Source organism: Passer domesticus, chromosome 7, assembly GCF_036417665.1.
Source record: "Passer domesticus isolate bPasDom1 chromosome 7, bPasDom1.hap1, whole genome shotgun sequence".
Classification (NCBI taxonomy): Eukaryota; Metazoa; Chordata; class Aves; order Passeriformes; family Passeridae; genus Passer; species Passer domesticus.
This window is the reverse complement of record NC_087480.1, coordinates 51,696,868-51,714,733: the sequence shown is the minus strand read 5'-3', so window position 1 is coordinate 51,714,733 and position 17,866 is coordinate 51,696,868. Positions and strand designations below refer to the sequence as shown.

Sequence of the window (17,866 nt, the reverse complement as noted above, 5' to 3'; positions counted from 1 at the left end):
TGCCAGTGTAAGGGAGAAACTACAAGGAAAAGAAATGTGGTCCAGAGGCCAGGATGCAGAGCAATGTACAACAGACTGGGGGAACAACATCCTGGCTGTCCAGCCTGCAGGCTGTGCTTGCCTCTGTGCCTGTTCCAGCTCAGCTGTGGCCGGGGCCCGATCCTGGCTCAGGTGCTGCTTGACATTCTCTGTCTTGTGCCGCCGTCTCGTGCGAGCCTCTTCTGGCCTCTCCAGCACAATGTCATCAGTAGTCTTGGGGCTGCCCAGCTCCGAGGACTCTGTCTTGCTCTAGGGGAGGAAGGGATAAGTTAATGTTGTGCACCTACACAGCCCTGATCTCAAAGTCCCTGCTGCAAGCCTGGCTTCCCACTCCCAGACAGATCCCTACTGTTCATTCCTTATGGCCTGATGCACCATGAGGACCTTACAGGCCCTGTTCCTTCAGCAACATTACCAGCATGTCCCAGAAGCTGCGGCGTCCCAGCTTGTTTGTGGGTGTCACTGGCTCTCCAGAGCTTGGTGAAGGTGCAGAGGTGAAGTGCAGGGGTGGAGGACAGCTTCTGCCAGGCCCCCCACTGGCCAGGGCCAGGCCCTTGGTCTCTGACATGGTCCTCCTTAGGCCTCCTGGGGAGACAAAGCAAATCAGACTCTGCAGAGCCTCTCCCTGCAAAGCTGCTGGGTACCCCATTGTGTCTGGCCAGAGCCTGGCTGGAGAGAAGGGAAAGAGCCATCAGTAACATCCAGCAAAGTGGACTCAGTCTTGGGCAACAGACAGACCCTTAAATATCTCCCCAACACCAATGTCTGCAATGCTTCTTCCCCAAGACACCACACGGGAGAGCAGGTTCCTCCCTCCTTGCCCACCCAAGCAGGTTCCCCCCAGCACAGCCAAGCTCCTGCAGGCCAGGCAGGAGGAGCAAGGCTGGGTGGAGGCCCAAGGTGGCCATCCTGGGCAGGCTCTCACCCGCAGCGCTCAGGTCCTCCAGGTCTGCAGCACTCAGGGGGCAGGCGGCTTCCAGGCACAGCGGGGCCGGCAGCACGAGGAACTCCATGACGGCATCACAGAGCGCGTGGCGCAGGGCCCCGCGCAGCTTCTCCGACAGCTGCAGCAGGCTGATGTTGCCCTTCTCCCAGATATCCAGGCGCACCCGCACGCAAGGCTCTGTGGGGAAAGGGTAGCTCTGCATGGCTCTTCAACCCTGCCTCCAGCAGCCTCCGAGGCGCCCCAGGGGCTGTGGAGGCTGAGGGCAGTCGGCAGCGGCTGGCCAGCTCCCCACCTGAAGGCAGGGGCTCAGCTCCAGGCTGGTGCCTGCTGACGGCCGTGAGGCTTTCGAAGTCGCTGTCCTGCAGCAGGCCCGCGATGGGTGAGGGGGGAGGCAGCTTCAGAGGGTCAGGCCTGTCCCCGTGGGGCAGCAAGGTGGGGCTGCCGTGCTCATCCACGAATGTCAGTGCAATGCATGCGATTCCTGCGGGGCAGAATCCGAGACAGCCTCCATCAACACAGCACCAACACAGCCCCACAGTGCCTGCCTACACCTTGCCACCCCGCAGCTGGCACCATCATGTCACCACCTGAGTTGCAGGGTGTCTCGTGGCAGGCAGGGCCCACAGGAGGGGAGGCAGCCAGGGGAGCAGAGGGTAGCTGTGCCTGTGGGGAGCCAGGGTAGGAAGCATGTTTGGCACAGGGTGTCCTCATCATTCCAAGAATCTCTCTCCTGTAGAGTCACAGCAGATTTCACCTTGCCCTGCAGGAGCTTCCTGGGTTGTTCAGCACCACATGCAAGAGGAAAGTATCTCCATTTGCACCAGGAAAACCTTTATGCTGGATTGATCCAGGATAGGGCTCACCATTCCTGCCCTCTTAAGGGACAGAGTACAGGGCCCAGATACTCTTCAGCAGCCCCCTCCAGGCTGTGAAGGATGTATAGTCCCTGCAGATAGGACACCTTGTTGCAGACTACACTCACAGTCCCCTCTTCACTGTACACCTGAACAAGATCAGGTGCCTTCCCCAAAGGCAGGCTCACACCCTGACTAGCCTGGAGTCACTGCAGATAAAAATTCAGACCCTGCCTGTTGGCTCTCTATACTGAGCCCTACGCATGCACAACAGGACAGTTCAGAGCTGCAGAGCAGCTGTGTGGTTCCTGCCTCACAGCCACATGCTGTGAGCCCTGGGCCACACAGGAGAAGCCCTGCTATGGACCAGAGCAGAAACAAGAGCTGACTCCCCATGGCCCAGCTCAATGGTCAGGGCACCAGGGAAGCATCTGCAAGGTCCAAACCTCAGAATGTCACAATGTAACCCTAGATGTTCCCACTCCCTTTGAAAGCTCCCTGACTAAGCCAGCACTCAGATGGCTGGATGGCAAAGCTGCCCCAACACGGCCTAAAGGTGATGTGCCCAGACACAAATAACCCCAGCTCTACAACACTGCTGAGCCCATACTCTCTCCTTCTCCATCCCAGCAAGGATGACAGTGACACCAGACTCCACTGCCACAGAGAAACCAGTGTCCCTGACCGGATCCCCAGCTCTGCACTGAGGACAGGCCCCTCTCTGCAAGGAAACAAACCCAGCAGGCTGTGCCCAGTCTAATCAGCAGCAGCACAACCACCCAGTCTCCATTATTCCCTGTGAAGCATAAGCTCTGCAGCAACCTTTCCTCCAAGGCATAGCAGACACAAGGGAGAGTGCACTGAGATGGAGAGAGATGCTCACAAAGGAGAGAGGCTCAAATCAGAGGGCAGCTCATGTGCACCCACAATGAGGAAACTACACCTACAAGCAACCTCCACAGAACCTCTTGCTACAGTAGGACAGCTCTCCAGGACATGGGTGTCAATACAGAGGTATCAAGGAAATCTGCCCCACATGACAGTGAATATGAGCTCTATCAACCAGACTTCCTTTCTTTCTTTAAACAGTAAAGGGCACAAACTCCTCAAGAGAATGCCTTGGCAGTCACTCCCAGACCCACCAAAATGGCTGAATGATCATGTGGTAATTATACAACATTCCCCTTTTCTTCTCCTGGATAAATTCCCACACTCAGCCCCTTCAGCCTCTGACACATTTCCCTAACACATCCACTCCTGTACCTCTGCTCTGCTTCAGTCTCTCTGAGCTGAGGACATGAGAACAACCAAGCACAACTTGGCAGCAGCCTGCCCCTGCCCAATGGGGAGAAAGGCTCTTCTCCATGTCACAGGGAACAGGCTTCCAGGAGCATGGAGAAGCTGAAATCAAACCACTAAATCACAGGTAAAAAAACCCCAAACCAACCAACAAAAAAACGAAACAAAAAAAACCCCAACCCAACAAACCAGCTAAGAAGCTAAAAATCAATCTGAGTTCTGTAGCTATAGAATGAGGTACATCAGCAAGAGCTGCCAAGGGTTTTACTGCCTGGTGCACTAGAGGTGGGGTGCTGCAGAACTGTTATCTCCCATCTGCAGGGGACTCTGAGCCCCCTCTGACCCAGGCTCACTGGATTACAAAGAACACAACTAATAGTGCCTGGCCACTCCAGCCCTTTGCTAAGGAAGGGAACACCCCACACCAGGACACAGCCACTAGGAGAGAATGATGCTACACCCTGGAGCATCAATGCCATTTAAAACACCAGGACTCCCATTTTCCTCAGGGAAGAGATGCCTGTTTGGACCTGTGGGAAAAAAGATGCAAGATTTTGGAGTTCACTGCTTGCAAGCTAACAGGGCAGCAAATAGACCCTCATCAGCTGGGAATCACTGAGCTGCCACCTCAGGACAACAGGTTCTGTTTGCTCCTTTATCCAGCCAGCAAGAAACAGGGCTCAGCTACAGACATACACACAAACACACAGAGGAGTCAGAGCTGAAGCCACAACACAAGGAAAACAAGAACAGCTGGGACCAGAGAGCTGCATGGGAAAAGGAGATGGAGTAATACTTGGAGCCACGGGTGCTACCTTGGAAGTGAGAGAGTGGAAAGAGGTGCTGCACAAGGTCCGACATGGTACCTACATAACAGAAGAACATTCAAACAGTGCACGAGGGGCACAAGACACACAATGGCCTGGTGACAGACCACACAGCCTGGACACAACATGACATGACAACCTGCTGCAGGGTGGGCCCTATCCAATCCCCTCTCCAGCAGTCTAGAGAAAAAAGCAAGGACATTGCCCACACAGCCCATGCTCAGTTACACACACCCAGATTTCACTCTGCAGCAAGGCTTCTGCCACAACTGCTCCCACCTGCAGCCCCATGGAGCCCCACACTGAGGTCTCACTGTGTCTAGAGCTGCTTCCTGCAGCAATAGGTCAAGCTTAGCAAGTTGCTTTGTGGGAGGTATTAGTTTGCTGTGCCATACATGCAGAGGTGTGCAGTCCCTCAGGTACACACCTTACCCACCTTCCAGCCATGGAGGAACATACTCCCCCAGCACTGACCCTCCTCAGTCACTCACAGCTCTCCAGCATAGGAAACACCTCCCCAGCACACAGCCCCATACTCTGTTTCAGAAGAATTGAGCACAATACCTTTTCCACCAGTGCCCTGGCCACCTGGCTTGTTGTACAAATAGAGATCCTGGTCAGGGGTGCTCCCATTGTGGTTGAAGTAGTGCTAAGGAGAACAAGGAAGAATACTGACAAAGATTAGAGAACTTGCCTTAACTGGAAAGAGGCTTGTGTATATGCAGAGCTCATTCCCAAACTTGCAGAATCAAATCCAGATGTACTCAAAACACTTGCCAACACAGCCTTCACAACTGCTGGGGTGAAGGAACATCTTGCAGTTCATACAGAGTTATGTGGCACTACGTATCTGTTTTTGCTACCTTCTATCTTTACTATGGCCCTGCTAAGGAGTGGATAGCTACTCCCAAATTTTTATTAATCCTCATGTTTCAGTCCTTAGATCTGAGGGAGCCATGCAAGGAGCCAAGTTCAGCTTTGAAAGGGGTCTTCTCCCATGCTCCTGGGAGAAGACTGGGGGCATGAGCTTTGTAGTTGCTGCTTTTTGCACAGCAATTGCCTGTCATGAAGGCAGGGCCTGTCTGGGCTAATCAGGATGTGCTCAGTCCTGCAGAACTCCCCTAGGCCTCAGGAGTTAGTGTCAGCTTCTCCCTAACCCCCCACGGCAGAGCTGGCAGCACGGTGTTTGAGCTGCCCCAACAAAAGCCCCCAGCAGCAGCTAGAAGCTGGGCAGACCCCTGTCCCAGCCCCAGCCCTGCTCACCTTGAAGTGGTGCTCCACGTTGCTGTCGGTGTACTTGGGGGTGTGCAGGAAGATGAGCAGGTTCTGGCGCAGGTAATAGGCCACGGCGTGCAGCCAGGGCAGGGCCGAGGGCGGCAGCGAGAACTGCAGGACCTCGGTGGGCGGCGTCCCGGGGGGCTGGATAAACTGCACACAGGAGGCTTTAAAACCCAGCTGGGACTAGCAGGCTGCCCTGGGGCTCTAACAGTGATAGAAATTATGCTGGTTGGCTCTGCAAAGGGGGAAGTGTGGTGGGCAGAACCCTAGACAGTGCCCTGAGACAGATCATAGAATAGCCTGAATCAGATGGGACCACAAGGATCATCAAAGTCCAACTCCTGGCCCTGCTCAGGACAGCCCCCAGATACAGGCAGACATTCATTCCAAGGTGTGGGAAGGAGGGCACAGGGAAGTCCTGCCATGATATAAACCCAGCAGAGGGAATCTCCCAGCTATCCTGGCACCCACACAGCATATACCTCAGTGAATGCTGGCCTGACCAAGCACTGCTATACCTCAGTGAATGCTAGCCTGACCATGCACTGGAGCAGGGAACAGGATGTAGCAAACTGCCCTGGTCTTCCCTGGGGCAGGAGCAGCTGAGACAGGTCAAAATGCAGGACAGTGCTCTGGGATGAAGAGAGCAGATTAGCCAGCGAGGTACCTCCACATCTGCTGGGGTCAGCTTGCAGTTCCGCACCAGCATGACAGTGATGATATCCAGCGTGGCCTCATCCAGGCGTCTGCGCAGCACCTTCACCAGCTCATCTGTGATCTCAGGCCCTGGCAAGTGAGCAGAGGTAAAAGCAGCTTTTTCACCCCATCCAGTAAGAATGACTCCAGCCATCTCTCCCTCCCTGATCAGGATGTACCATCCTCACACTCACTTCCCAGAGGGAACCTGACTTTCCCCACCATCAGTTTCTTCAGATATATTTTTCTATGGGTTTATGATCACTGCCTACTGCACTAGCAGTCTTCTAAGACAAATGCATTCCTGCACAGGGTCTGCAGGAGGTTTCATTGTGGGCTATGGATCCTTTCCTTGTATTTTCACCCACACAGAACAGAGAGCAGCTCTGTGCTAAGGAAAAGCTATTTGCTTAGGACTCAGATTCCTCTCTTCAAGCAAAGAGAGCAGGGAGCAGAGCTTTGTTCCTCTGCTTTACATCAGCACAGTTCTGCTGCCAAGTGCTCTAACACATACCTGCTGGGGCTACACCATGGACCATCAGCTGGATGTGTCTGTCTATCTGTCCCACAGGGCGGGCAGAGTCCACACTACGGCATGAGGCAGTGTCCAGAGAGGAACGAGAACCCTGGAGAAACAAAAACAGCCATGTGGAAGTAGTTTCATATGAATTCTAGATCAACCATTGTCCCAGGCTGTCAGCAGGGTCAGGCAGACAGCAACCACTGCCGTCCCACTCCACACATCTACAGTGTAAGTTTTACCCCACATAAAATCCAGGTTGCTGGAACTAGAGTTGCCTCCATTGCTGTGACCATGAGCACCCACGTCTACTCGCAGAGAGCAGCAGACTCACCATTAGATCCTCAGTGTAAATGGGCTCCTGGCTGCGTGTCAGTGCCAGCGAGCGAGATGATGCACTAAGGCTGCTCTCTGCTTCCCACACCTTCCCACTGTGGGTGGTTTCAGTCAGCCTGCACACAGAAAGACATGTCAGCCTCCATTCCCAAGGATGACAGCATTGTATATCCATAGAAGATCCACATCTTCCTTTCTCTCCCCTGTACACTTTGTGAGGACTAGTCCTTAGAATAAGGAGTTTGCAGAGAAACTGCTCTCTGGCTCCCTCAAAAAAGCCCTCATTTTTCCTCCTATGTACAGGCTTAGCACTGGGAGAGCAGGATGGGCCCTACTTGATGTGACTGACTCATCAGAAATCAGATATTTGCTGTTTGGGTCACAACATGATCCCTGAGGCTGTGCAGACACTTTCTGTCCCAAGGAGATCTCAGTCTGTGTAACACACATAGCAAGGCCAACAAGTCACATTGGCTTCTTACCGGAGGTAGAAAACAGATTTAGTGGCACGCTCCTGGTAGACAAACATATTCTTCCTGTTCACCACAGAGAAGGCGTTGAGCACCGAGCGAAGTGCCTGGATAGCTGTGGGCAATGTGGGACATTAGCTATCCCACATACCCTTCTCTGGAGTGCCAATCCAGCCAGCAGCTGGACTCCTGACACGCCAAACGGGAGGAACCTGGGCTGTACGTACCTCGTGAGACCCCCATGTTGGGGCCCATCTTGAGGCGTGAATGCACGTGGATGAGGGTGCTCCACACCACCCCACAAGCAAAGTGCCCTGGCATGAACTGCATGGTGGCAGCCAGGTAGTCCCGGGGCTGGTAGCTCTCCTCTACAGAGTAATCTGTAAAGAACATAGGACATAGCTGGGGCCACAGCATGGAAGTTAACATCTTCTTAGGCATCTCTGTAGCACTGCAGCTGAGCCATGGCTAAGGGAATATCCATACCATCCGTGGGCATCACACGCTGCCTGTATGAAGTATAGGGTGTTTCACTCTTCCAGATGTCCTCCTCACTTTCTGCCACCAGTAATGAGTTGCATATGTGGCTGTCATGCAGGTCCTGCAGCAGCAAGCGCTGCAAAGGATGAGGAAAGATTGGTTCTGTTGCTTGCACAGCCACAGAAGACAGCAAGAAGTGTTTAGGGACAGACTGAGTCCCTTTTCCAGTGACCCCCCCCAAGCTGGGACTCCACCAGCTGAACTGGCTCCCCAGGCCTTCTGAGCTGAGCCCAGACTAGACAACCTCCAGAGGTCTCTTCTGATCTAATCCATCTAATCACTGGCAGCTCTGTTAGTGCCCTCTTAAGATTTATTACCTGATTGACAACCCTGCAGATTTCACTGATCTTCCTCACCACCACCTGGTTGAGACTCTGGCACTCCCCTGGCTGCTCCTCTTCTGTCTCTGCTGATGCTGCCTTCTCCACACTCAGGCTGCTTTATGAATAAAGGGAGGATGGGGTCAGCAGGGCACCTGGACAGTGCCCATCACTGGGTGCTGGGAGCAGGAACACAGTGGGAAGGATGGCAGTTTTCCACTTATAGAGCACCAATCTAGTCCTGCAACTTCCCACCGACACTGAGCAGGGAGAAACTCTATCCAGAGATGAGTGGCAACAAGGTCACAGTGCAGAGAGGCAGTGGTCAGACAGGGGACCCTCCTTACCGTGTGTGGTAGTAGACCTCCACTCGGTCCTGATGGATTTTGATGATGAGCCAGAAATCCGGCATAAGGGGACACCTGGGTTCCTGGTCACTCATTAACGCCTCCTCATACTCCGAGTCACTGCTTCCCCCATCATAACCTGCAATGTAGCCTCACTTCAGTCCTAGGCCTGGCAAAACACCTGCTCCCTGGGCAGGGCAGCCACTCACAAACCCTGCCCTCAGGGCTCACCCCAGCCCAGTCACACAGACCCCCACCCCGTGTGTCACTATCAGTGCCACCACTCGCTGTCAGCCCCCCTGCCCTGGCAGGCTCACCCAGATGGTCAGAGTCCATGCTGCCCTGGCTTGACACGAGGCTCTGCACACGGCTGGGACGCTGCCTGCTGGAGCCTGCAAAGACAAGAGGGGTTTGACCATGAAAGTACTTGCTAAGCCCCACCACATGCCCCATCCGCTGGAGAAACATCACACCACAGGACAATCAGGCTGTGCTGGCCATGGGGAGGCAGTGCTGGGGAATGGGGCCTCACAGCCATTACTGAAGTCACCAGGAACTGCATGTCATCAGAGATATCAGTGCAGCAGCACAGCTTTGTATCTTAGGTACTTGTTAAGAACTGAACTGCCAGCACCTGGCAAGGAAGAGACCAAAGTCCTGGGTAACAATGCAGGTGTTTAGGGACAGCAACAGGAGTAGCAGCTGTATTATGTATGTCACAGCCAGAATCAGCCCCTTCCCTTAAACATTTCTGATGTTGAGCTATATCCTGCCCACACTGCAGCTCCTACCTTCCCTGCCCTGTGTTACAGACTCAGACAGGCTTGCTGCAGATGGTGTCACCAGCGGTGATTTCTCACTGTTTCCCTTTTCAGAGGATGACGATGGCAACGACTGTATGGTTGTCTCTGGAACTGTCTCCTCCATGGAGTCCTGGCCTGGTGCTCTGCTTTGATCAAGCCTCAGCATATCTCCTGGAACCTGCACAAAGCCAAGGCCACAAAAATGACCAGAAAAACAGGCACTGAAAAAAAATCCCATCATCCTTCTACATTCTGTTATCATTGTCCCACAGCTTCTCACCAACAGATTGTTCAGTGCTTCTCACCTCATTCTGTGTGTGGCTGCCTCCACCTGCAGGGTTCCCTGCATCAGGCACAATTCGTGTCTCACTCTCTGGCCACTCCCAGAGACCCTGGCCTTCTTCTGGGAGGACACAGTTTGTGTGGTGTAACAGCCCGGAGCCTTCTGCTTCTGTTTCACTGGTCCCCTCCTGGCCTGCCTGGCCCAGGCCTGTCCTGGTGCCACCTGCAGCTGGCTGCTGCAAGCAAGGTGTCCCTGAAGGGTCTGGAGCAGTCCTCCTGGAGTGCAGGCGGCTGATGGAGATGTAGTGGTAGTCATTGCCTTCTGCATTCAGCATGTAGCCTGGCAGAGCCATTCTTCTGAACTCCTGCAACACAGAGAAGAATAAGCATCCTGCTAGAAAAGCATGATGCCACCTCAGGGCTTTCTCTTTACCTCCTTGAACTTCTCCAGAGAGTGCTCAGGCCCAAAGACAAACTGGAGCAGCACCACCTCGCTGTGGCAGCTGGGCCGGCCCTTGGAGTTATAGATGTGGGTGGCCACCCTGTGCAGGATGGAGGTGCTGATGACCTGCGAGTGACGCAGCGCTGACACAATCTCATCGTCCAGGAGCCAGCGAATCTGAGCAGAGCAAGGACACAGAGCAACATCCAGGTGACCTGTGTTTGCAAGTCTCCCCCAATTCTCACCCTCATCCCAACAGGATGAAGGCAGCCCCTCTCATCACCCACATCCCTTATCTCCTGAATGTACCTAAGAAAAGCCTTTAAAAGACAGCTCTGCCTGGCCCACCCCAACTGCAGCAAGAGTTTTCTCAGGGTAATCCCACACTTTTGGGAACCACAAGGCTAAGAGCCTATGTGACACCAGTAAAGCCTAACAGTCAGTTCAGCTGACAGGTTGCAGCTTGGAGCAGGCTAGGAAGTGTGGAACAGCAGTTGAGTGCTTTAGGTAGAAGCAGGGAGGCAAATCTGGCTTACCTCATTCATGGTGGCTTCGATAGCCTGCCTGTGCACTCCAGGGAGGTTGGAAAGGGCAGGGTGCCTAGGAGAGAGAAGAACCAGTTCTTCTCATTTGTGCAGCTACCACAGTGCAGCTGCCATGCAGTAAAAGGAAGCAGTGAGGGGTTTGCCACCCCTGCAGTGCCATACCTCTCATCTCCGGTGGACGGGAGCCGTTCCAGGTTGTGCATGATATCCTCGTCCGAGCGGAAAGAGGACGGCTGCCCCGGAGAGCGCGTGAAGGACACGCTGCTCTCCGAGGTGCATCTGTCACAGGAGAGAGAGCAGCCTGAGCGTTGGAGAGGATAAACAGACACAGAGAACATGAAAGGGATCTCTAGTGAAGGTGAGCCTATCTAGGAAATACTTTAGTTTTCTTAAGGTGTGACAGGCTCTGTGAGAAGAATAATCGTAAGTCTCAGTACATGGAGATGAGCCAAGAATGACTGTCTGACTAGGCAGGCAGAGGGTAGGTGACTGGGCCTCTTTCCACCCACCTGTTGTGGAGGATGTCTGTGTTCACAACTTCTATCTCCAGGGGCAGTGTCAACACAAAGATGTCCAGGGTGACACAGAGATCCCCCAAGTCAATGGTGTTCAAGCCCTGACAGCTTTCCAGGCAGCCCAAAACTTCCCCTGAGGAGAGATCACAAACCAAGGGATTCAAGCAACAAACATCTCTGCTTGCACACATACCCAGCCTGGTGTCAAGTACAGAGACTGCTAGAGGTGGCTGTCACACACACCTGGACAAACTCAAGAAGGCCACCATCATCTTCCATGATCCTTTCAACCTTCCATGACCAATCCCACAGCAAGTGGGAGACCTGGTGAAAAAGCCCTTGTCTGATGATGGCAAACCCTGGGGGTTTACAGGGAAGGCTGGTCCAGGGAGATTGCTGTTTAAGACACAGCATGCTTGTTCCAGGGGCTGCTCACCCAGCAGGGACCTGACAGAAGCCCTACTACCATTTAACCCCCCAGCAAGAATTGTTCTCACCTAGACAAGTTGGCAGGGACTGCACAGGCATGGAGCTGTGCTGGCTACGCAGCTTCACTGAGCAGGTCAGGTGCACAAAGAGTGGGGGCATCTCCTGCTCCAGGAACTCCTGCTCATTGAGCGAGTCCCCTCCCAGCACACTGAAGGAATCATCATCCTGGTTCACCGTGTTGGAGTCTGAGAGGGAATCTGTGTCTGGGAACTCGTGCTCCAGCTTCTCACGGTACTCCACCTCCAGCTCTGGGTCACTCTCTGTGGCAATGCAGCATACAGACACAGTTCCTGTTGATACAGGTTCCCTGTCAGCAAACGAGGTCCACACCTCCAGAGACCCAACCAGACACACCTAGCTCTGAAAGGCATCTCCACATGGACAGACGTTTTTTTTTCCAAGACAGAGCAAGCAAATTTTACCTTCTTCAGCTGCCATTTCTGCCTCTGATCCCTCCATGTCCTCGCTGCCTTTCCTGTCTGCCTGATCCCGAGATGCCTCTTCCTGAAATGGAGAGAAAAAGGGCACATACTAGAACCATGCCAAGCAGTATATCATCAGGTTGTTGATGGGAGCTCCAGGGACTAAGTCTACCCATGGGTCTGCCAGCCCCAAATCCATGTCTGACACCAAGAAAAGCTATTCCACAAGGATCAGGGGCCTGCCAGGACAGCCCCATGCCTACCTCTTTCTTGGCTGATGGTGGACAGTAGAAGAAATAGTGAGGATTTGATGGCACTGGCTTGAAATGTAAACTTCCAATTTCCAGGAATTTTTCCTAAAAGAGAAATCCCAAGTATAAAGCAGATGTCCTACTCCACACCCTCCTGTTGAAGCCAGGTCAAGATTGCACATTCCTCACCTGGATAATTTTATGCAAGTCTGGGTGTGCCTGGCAGGGCTGTCCAATTTCCAGCAGTGAGAGGGGAAATTCTGAACAGCAGCTGGTGCCCACACTGCTCTTTGGCTCCTCCATGGGGCTGGCAATGTTATGGGAGTCCTGCTCGCTGTAGTCTTCCATTTCAGCACTGACAAGATTGTGGACAGGTCAGACAGGCAGATTGAGAAACAAGAGAAGTTTTACATGTTATCCATCCTGCCAGTATCCCACCTCCCAGCTCCCCAGACCTCATCTGTGTCAACACAACCTGAACACCCACAGCTGCACAGCCCAGCAGCCACCCACGTGCCCAGATAAGGGCTCCTGCCGTCTGAAGCCAGGCCTGAGGTAGTTTCACCATGCTGATCCATTGCCATGTCTGTACACCACACTACACACCCTGCCTGGGAAACAGGGACACAGACTACAGGGACAGGCCTGCAGCAACCTGAACTACCAGCAGCCTCTTCAGGGCACCTCACAGCAAGTACCATGTCAGCACCCCAGTGTCAGGGCAGCAAAGCTCAGGCCCGTGCTCACTCAGCAGTCCCATGACAGAATTAGTCCATAAAACTCAGGAAAAGCAATCTGGGGAGTGGGATGTTGACTGGTCAAAGCACTCCCCTGGTACTCAAATTAGTGTTGCAGGTGGAAGATTTGGGTGCAAGGTGTTACAAGCTATATATTCTTCAGTAAAAGTTTATGCAACTAGCATTTGGATAGGTGATTCATAATATCCTATAAACAAACAAAAATGTTGCCACAGTTTTTCTTGGGGAAAGTAGCACTTGAAGTCACCTGGCTTCTTAAACACTGAACTGTTCTTTAAATCACATTCTCACCTCAATGATTTACAGTATAAGATGACATAGCACTGGAGATTCCCAACAAATGCTAGGGAATTCACATAAAGGAACTGTGCAGAGGAGCTAAGTGTTTCTTTGACGTACACTAAGGCACAGCACTTCTTTCTCCCTTAAGTTTTCAGAGGAGATACAAACCTCATAAATACCCTAAGGAACAGGACAGAAGTTTAGCATATTTCAATTCTGCCTTGGTTTTTCTCTTGTGCATTTTTCCAAGATTTTTAATTTTAAAAAGTGACACTTTATTCATTAGAGAAGGATAACAAAGTTGTCATTTACACCAGAGTCAACAGCAAACTCAAATGAGTCAAGCAGCAGGAGATGCATAATTTCTCTAGAAACAAGTCTTGCAGGCTTGCAGACAAACTGCCCTCCAGCTCAGGCCAGATGGGACAGTAATGAGCCAAGACTACAAGAGAAAGAAAGGATGGATGTCATCAGAGACTGTAAAAAATAGAGTGGCCTGGTGGACACCATATGAGGTGGGTATCTCACTGTAAGTATCTGCTCCTCTCTGTGGCTCTGCCCTATAGCATTTCTTCTAGCAGGCACTAAAAGTTGCTTGAAAAAAGATTTGTCCTGGCACAATGCTAAGAACAGAAGCAAGACTGAGGTGGGTCCCTACCTTGACTCCGAGACCAGGACACCTCGTTCCCTAGAGCTCTGTTCCTCTTCCTGCTCTATGCTGCCCACTTGGAAGCTGGCTGCCTTGGAGTGTGTATGGAAATGCTGATGGCTCTCTCGGAACGAGCGGACGTGGCTGCACACTGTCAGCAGGAAGTTGGTGATATCAATCTCTTGCAGCAGCTCCTCACAGTAGTCCATGGCAGTAAGCAGGTCCTGGGAGCTGATGCTGTGTGACTGCTGAAGGCTCTTGAACAGCCCTAGAGATAAACACAGTACTTGAGCATCCCATGACATCCCAAGGATGTGAGGCTGTAGGAGTCAGGCAGTGGCCACATATGGATCTTCACCAAGTCCCAGCAGAGAGCTGGAGTCAGTGCTGGTGCTGGGAGACAGGAGGCAGCCAGGGCACCCATGCTACATGTTAGCCTGGGCTTGGGTGACACCAGAATGCCCATGGCATCTGTCACCCTGAAGGGGAGAGGAAGGCATGAAAGAAAGAATGCTCCTTCACAGCACTCCACAGGTTTGAGAACAGCCTCTGCAAGGCCTATAGGGAATGCACAGAGGCATCTTTAAATCCCTCCTGGTGGTACATAAGTCCCACAGCTCCTCCCTTTGCTTGGAGTAAGACCACAAGAAAAATAAGACACTGCTTTATTAGAAGATCCAGGGTCCAACCCCAACCCTGCCATAGGTCTCACTGTGCTGCTACTCACCTTTCACATAGCACTGGTGGGAGTGCTCCTGCAGCAGCGTGCAGTAAGTCACCAACTCCTTGTGCTTGTGGTCTAGCCAGGCAGTAGTTGGAGGACGTTCCAGAGACTGGGACCTGGAAAAGAGGAACCACAGCCTTTAGCAGCAAGGAAGCACATTTTAAACTGTAAATGGCTCTGGTGCCAGTAAAGCAGAGCCTAGGGCATGCACAGACAGTGGCTGCTATAAGGCAGAGAGGCCAAGCCAAGCCGACAGGGCTAGAGCCAGCCTCTTGTCACGGAAACTCCTCTGTTTTTTGTCTAGGTACCAAGAATGGTTGGCATTACCTGAAAAAGATGTCGCGAGGAGGGCGGTGTGCCCGCGGGCTGACGAGCTGCTCTCGCAGCAGCTCCAGAGAGCAGCTGTAGATGTAAATGGGGCAGCGGAAGCGGCGGCACTCGGCCAGCTCGGACTGCGAGTTCTGCCGACAGAAGGAGATGTGCACATCTCTCCGGGAGGGGCCACTCTGCTCCCCAGGGTCCTGGCTCACTTCTGCAAAAGTGACACTTCTGATGGTTCCTAGGTCTTGGTTGGTCTGAGACAGCTCCCACAGAAACACCACAGTTAGATATTGTTTTTTCAAGCTTCTCACCACTCATCCTCACCCAGCACCCAACCACTCAGTGCTTTGGCCACCTTGATCCCCTTTACAGCCATGACTGCTCATCACCACCACCACCACTACCTCCTGCAGCAGCACAACCCTTCATTCCCACTGTGAGCATGTCTGATCTGCCCTAGGGGCTGTGCAATCAAATCCCATATACCTCAAGACCTGTGCCCTTCTTCCTAAGACAATGTGCTGCTGACAGTGCCAGTCTGATAATGAAATGAGAGTCACTGACTTCCCAGGGCAGCTCACTACTGCCATTCCTAGTAGCTTCTATCTTACCTGCAACCTCCTTCCCCCACAAGGAACCAACCTTAGGCCATGGGCACCCAACTCGAATTACATACTCCTTCACGCCCCCATGAACATCACTGTGCCTCTTGTCCTGACTCTGCTGACTGCCAGGCAGGAGCTGACAGGCTGCAGCAGCCTGCTGCTCCACCTGCTTTAATCTGCTCACCAGTATGCTCAAAAATAGCAAGGAAACCAATACTTTAACAAGGTGCTGTCAGTACCATGAGCTGGTGTTATGCTGAGGGTTGGCAATGGCACTGCAGCATCCCCCTCTTCAGCCCTGACTCGCTCTGCACAGACAGGTCCCATGGTATCTTCTCCAGATCGACTCTCATCTTTTGGAGATTTGTCCAACCCACAAGCCATCAGCTTCTGTACATCTGGAGGAAAAGGAAATAAAATCATCCTTTGTCCAGTGAGAACAGCTCAACCTCTCAATCGACAGTCCCAAGAGAGCAGATTTCCTGCTACCTCTCTGTGTGTAGAAGCAGCTTCACCTGAGCCTAGCAGCCTTCACCAGTGGCTCAGTGGAAGCCAAATCAGTGCCAATGCCCAGAAGCAGGGACTCTCCCAGACCATCCCATTAGGAATCTCCTTAATCCATGCATTAACAACCCCACTGAGAAAACAGTCCAAATGGCTGCAGCTAGCAAACAACTCAACACCACATCCCCCACCTGAAAACCCTATGTGGGCAGCACCACATGCTGAAAGAAAAGCAGGACATCTAACACTTGGCACTATTCTATTCTTGGCCATGTGGTGCAAAAAGACTGTGCATGAACTCTGCTATTCAATTTGCTCTCCACCCTACAAGAGATGATTCTGGTTTTTCTGCTTCCCTGAGGAGATGTGTAGGACTGCTGCCTCCTCTTGCTCCCCACAACAGACCCCCTCACCTGAGAAGGTGGCTGGCAGGAAGGTCAGGAACACATGCTGTGGGTTGACCAGCTTGGCATAACATCGCCATTGAGGGGGAAAGGGCCCCATTGTGTCACGCAGTGTCACATCATCCTCAGGCAGCTCTGTGTTGCCAAGGCTCTGATGGAAGAGCAGAAGTTCAATAAACTCATAGCATATGGCACAGGCCCACCTTAAAGACAGGTAGCAGCACACAGAGCAAGTTCTTCCAGGCCTGCTCGCTGGCACAGCACTGAAACCACCCTGGTCACCTCTGCACATTCACAGAGCAGCCTGGCTCTAGAAGTCACCGTTCTGGGAGCAGCTCCAGGAAGTACAGCACAACAGTCAGGTGCTGCTTAGCCAGCTGTGCTGGGGCCCATTCTGACCTCTAGGCAGTGACTGCCCACGGTTTCAGAACAATCTGCAGCACAGCACCAGTGCTGCTGTAACAGGCTTGGCCCAGAGTGAATGCAACTATCCACACACCTTCTAGATTCCTGCTTGACTTCAGCCCCAGGATACAGCCTGGATGCTGCCAAAGTGGGTAAGAACAGCTGCCTTTCAGCCTTTCTCAGCCCTTTTAACTCTCCTGCTCCTTAAGAGCTGCTGCCTTGGTTTCTGAGGGGGCTCAGGAGAAGGACAGCAGCACAGCAGTACCTGCAGAGTACTTGTGGAGCCAGTCATATCCCTGGTGCCATTACTGCCAACAAGATGATAGGATGCAGAAGCATCCTGCTGCTCCAGGGTCCCAGAAGCTTTTAGGGTTTCTTCTGAAATGGAGCACAGAGAAACCAATCTGAGAAACCCCAGCTGAGGATGAGACTTGAAAGCAAGGCTCCTGAAAAACCTCACTGCTGCTGTGTCACTACTGCCACACTCCTGGTGCTCACCTCTGATGACAGGGAGCGTGAAGGGGGGTTGATGGCCATCACGATCCCGTTGCAGAACCTGCTCCATGAAAGCCACGTGATCGGCATCGGCCATGGGGATCTCGCGGTCACTGAGGTCATGCTGAAGGCAGCCATGGAAGAGGTTTAGTAGCATTTCATTGGGCACAAACGAAGAGTCCTTGGTCACCTCCTCATTCTCTGCTTCAAAATAGAACCATGGCAGCTTCAGAGACAGCATCTCCATAGCTACTGTCTGCCCATGACCCCAGGAGACAGCCCTTTGCAAAGCAACACTTCCACATAGCCAGGAATTTCCCCAGCACCTCTGCAAGACTGACTTGGATAGTGTTGAGGAGGCCCTGGAGTTTTGGCATCATTACTTACCCTGTATTCTCCCACCCTGCTACTCTAACTGTTGTGAAGATGCTGGGGGTACACACAAGATACCACCACCACAAAGCTACTATCTAGGTTTAACAATTCCAAAAGCAGCTC

General features: G+C 52.7%; 1 protein-coding gene across 5 annotated transcripts in view; it reads right to left on the bottom strand.

The window, feature by feature from the left end:
* Window positions 1-17,866, bottom strand: part of SZT2 (SZT2 subunit of KICSTOR complex) — a 54,172-nt gene that overhangs the window by 14,025 nt on the left and 22,281 nt on the right. For 2 of the 5 annotated variants that reach the window (XM_064428613.1, XM_064428615.1), the window contains exons 22-53: window positions 17,372-17,572; window positions 17,139-17,251; window positions 16,478-16,619; window positions 15,800-15,958; window positions 14,962-15,166; window positions 14,638-14,750; window positions 13,920-14,178; window positions 12,411-12,576; window positions 12,234-12,326; window positions 11,971-12,052; window positions 11,557-11,838; window positions 11,054-11,192; window positions 10,707-10,823; window positions 10,536-10,599; window positions 9,991-10,176; window positions 9,581-9,922; window positions 9,264-9,453; window positions 8,790-8,864; window positions 8,473-8,611; window positions 8,123-8,243; window positions 7,752-7,881; window positions 7,493-7,645; window positions 7,278-7,380; window positions 6,794-6,911; window positions 6,454-6,565; window positions 5,911-6,029; window positions 5,229-5,393; window positions 4,530-4,614; window positions 1,278-1,466; window positions 965-1,162; window positions 455-624; window positions 122-288 (exon numbers count right to left, since the gene is read on the bottom strand). In XM_064428613.1, the coding sequence (XP_064284683.1) occupies window positions 122-288; window positions 455-624; window positions 965-1,162; window positions 1,278-1,466; window positions 4,530-4,614; window positions 5,229-5,393; window positions 5,911-6,029; window positions 6,454-6,565; window positions 6,794-6,911; window positions 7,278-7,380; window positions 7,493-7,645; window positions 7,752-7,881; window positions 8,123-8,243; window positions 8,473-8,611; window positions 8,790-8,864; window positions 9,264-9,453; window positions 9,581-9,922; window positions 9,991-10,176; window positions 10,536-10,599; window positions 10,707-10,823; window positions 11,054-11,192; window positions 11,557-11,838; window positions 11,971-12,052; window positions 12,234-12,326; window positions 12,411-12,576; window positions 13,920-14,178; window positions 14,638-14,750; window positions 14,962-15,166; window positions 15,800-15,958; window positions 16,478-16,619; window positions 17,139-17,251; window positions 17,372-17,572 (4,897 nt within the window). The remainder of the gene's footprint in view (window positions 1-121; window positions 289-454; window positions 625-964; window positions 1,163-1,277; window positions 1,467-4,529; window positions 4,615-5,228; window positions 5,394-5,910; window positions 6,030-6,453; window positions 6,566-6,793; window positions 6,912-7,277; window positions 7,381-7,492; window positions 7,646-7,751; window positions 7,882-8,122; window positions 8,244-8,472; window positions 8,612-8,789; window positions 8,865-9,263; window positions 9,454-9,580; window positions 9,923-9,990; window positions 10,177-10,535; window positions 10,600-10,706; window positions 10,824-11,053; window positions 11,193-11,556; window positions 11,839-11,970; window positions 12,053-12,233; window positions 12,327-12,410; window positions 12,577-13,919; window positions 14,179-14,637; window positions 14,751-14,961; window positions 15,167-15,799; window positions 15,959-16,477; window positions 16,620-17,138; window positions 17,252-17,371; window positions 17,573-17,866) is intronic. The other 3 variants (XM_064428617.1, XM_064428616.1, XM_064428618.1) reach the window with 3 other exon arrangements.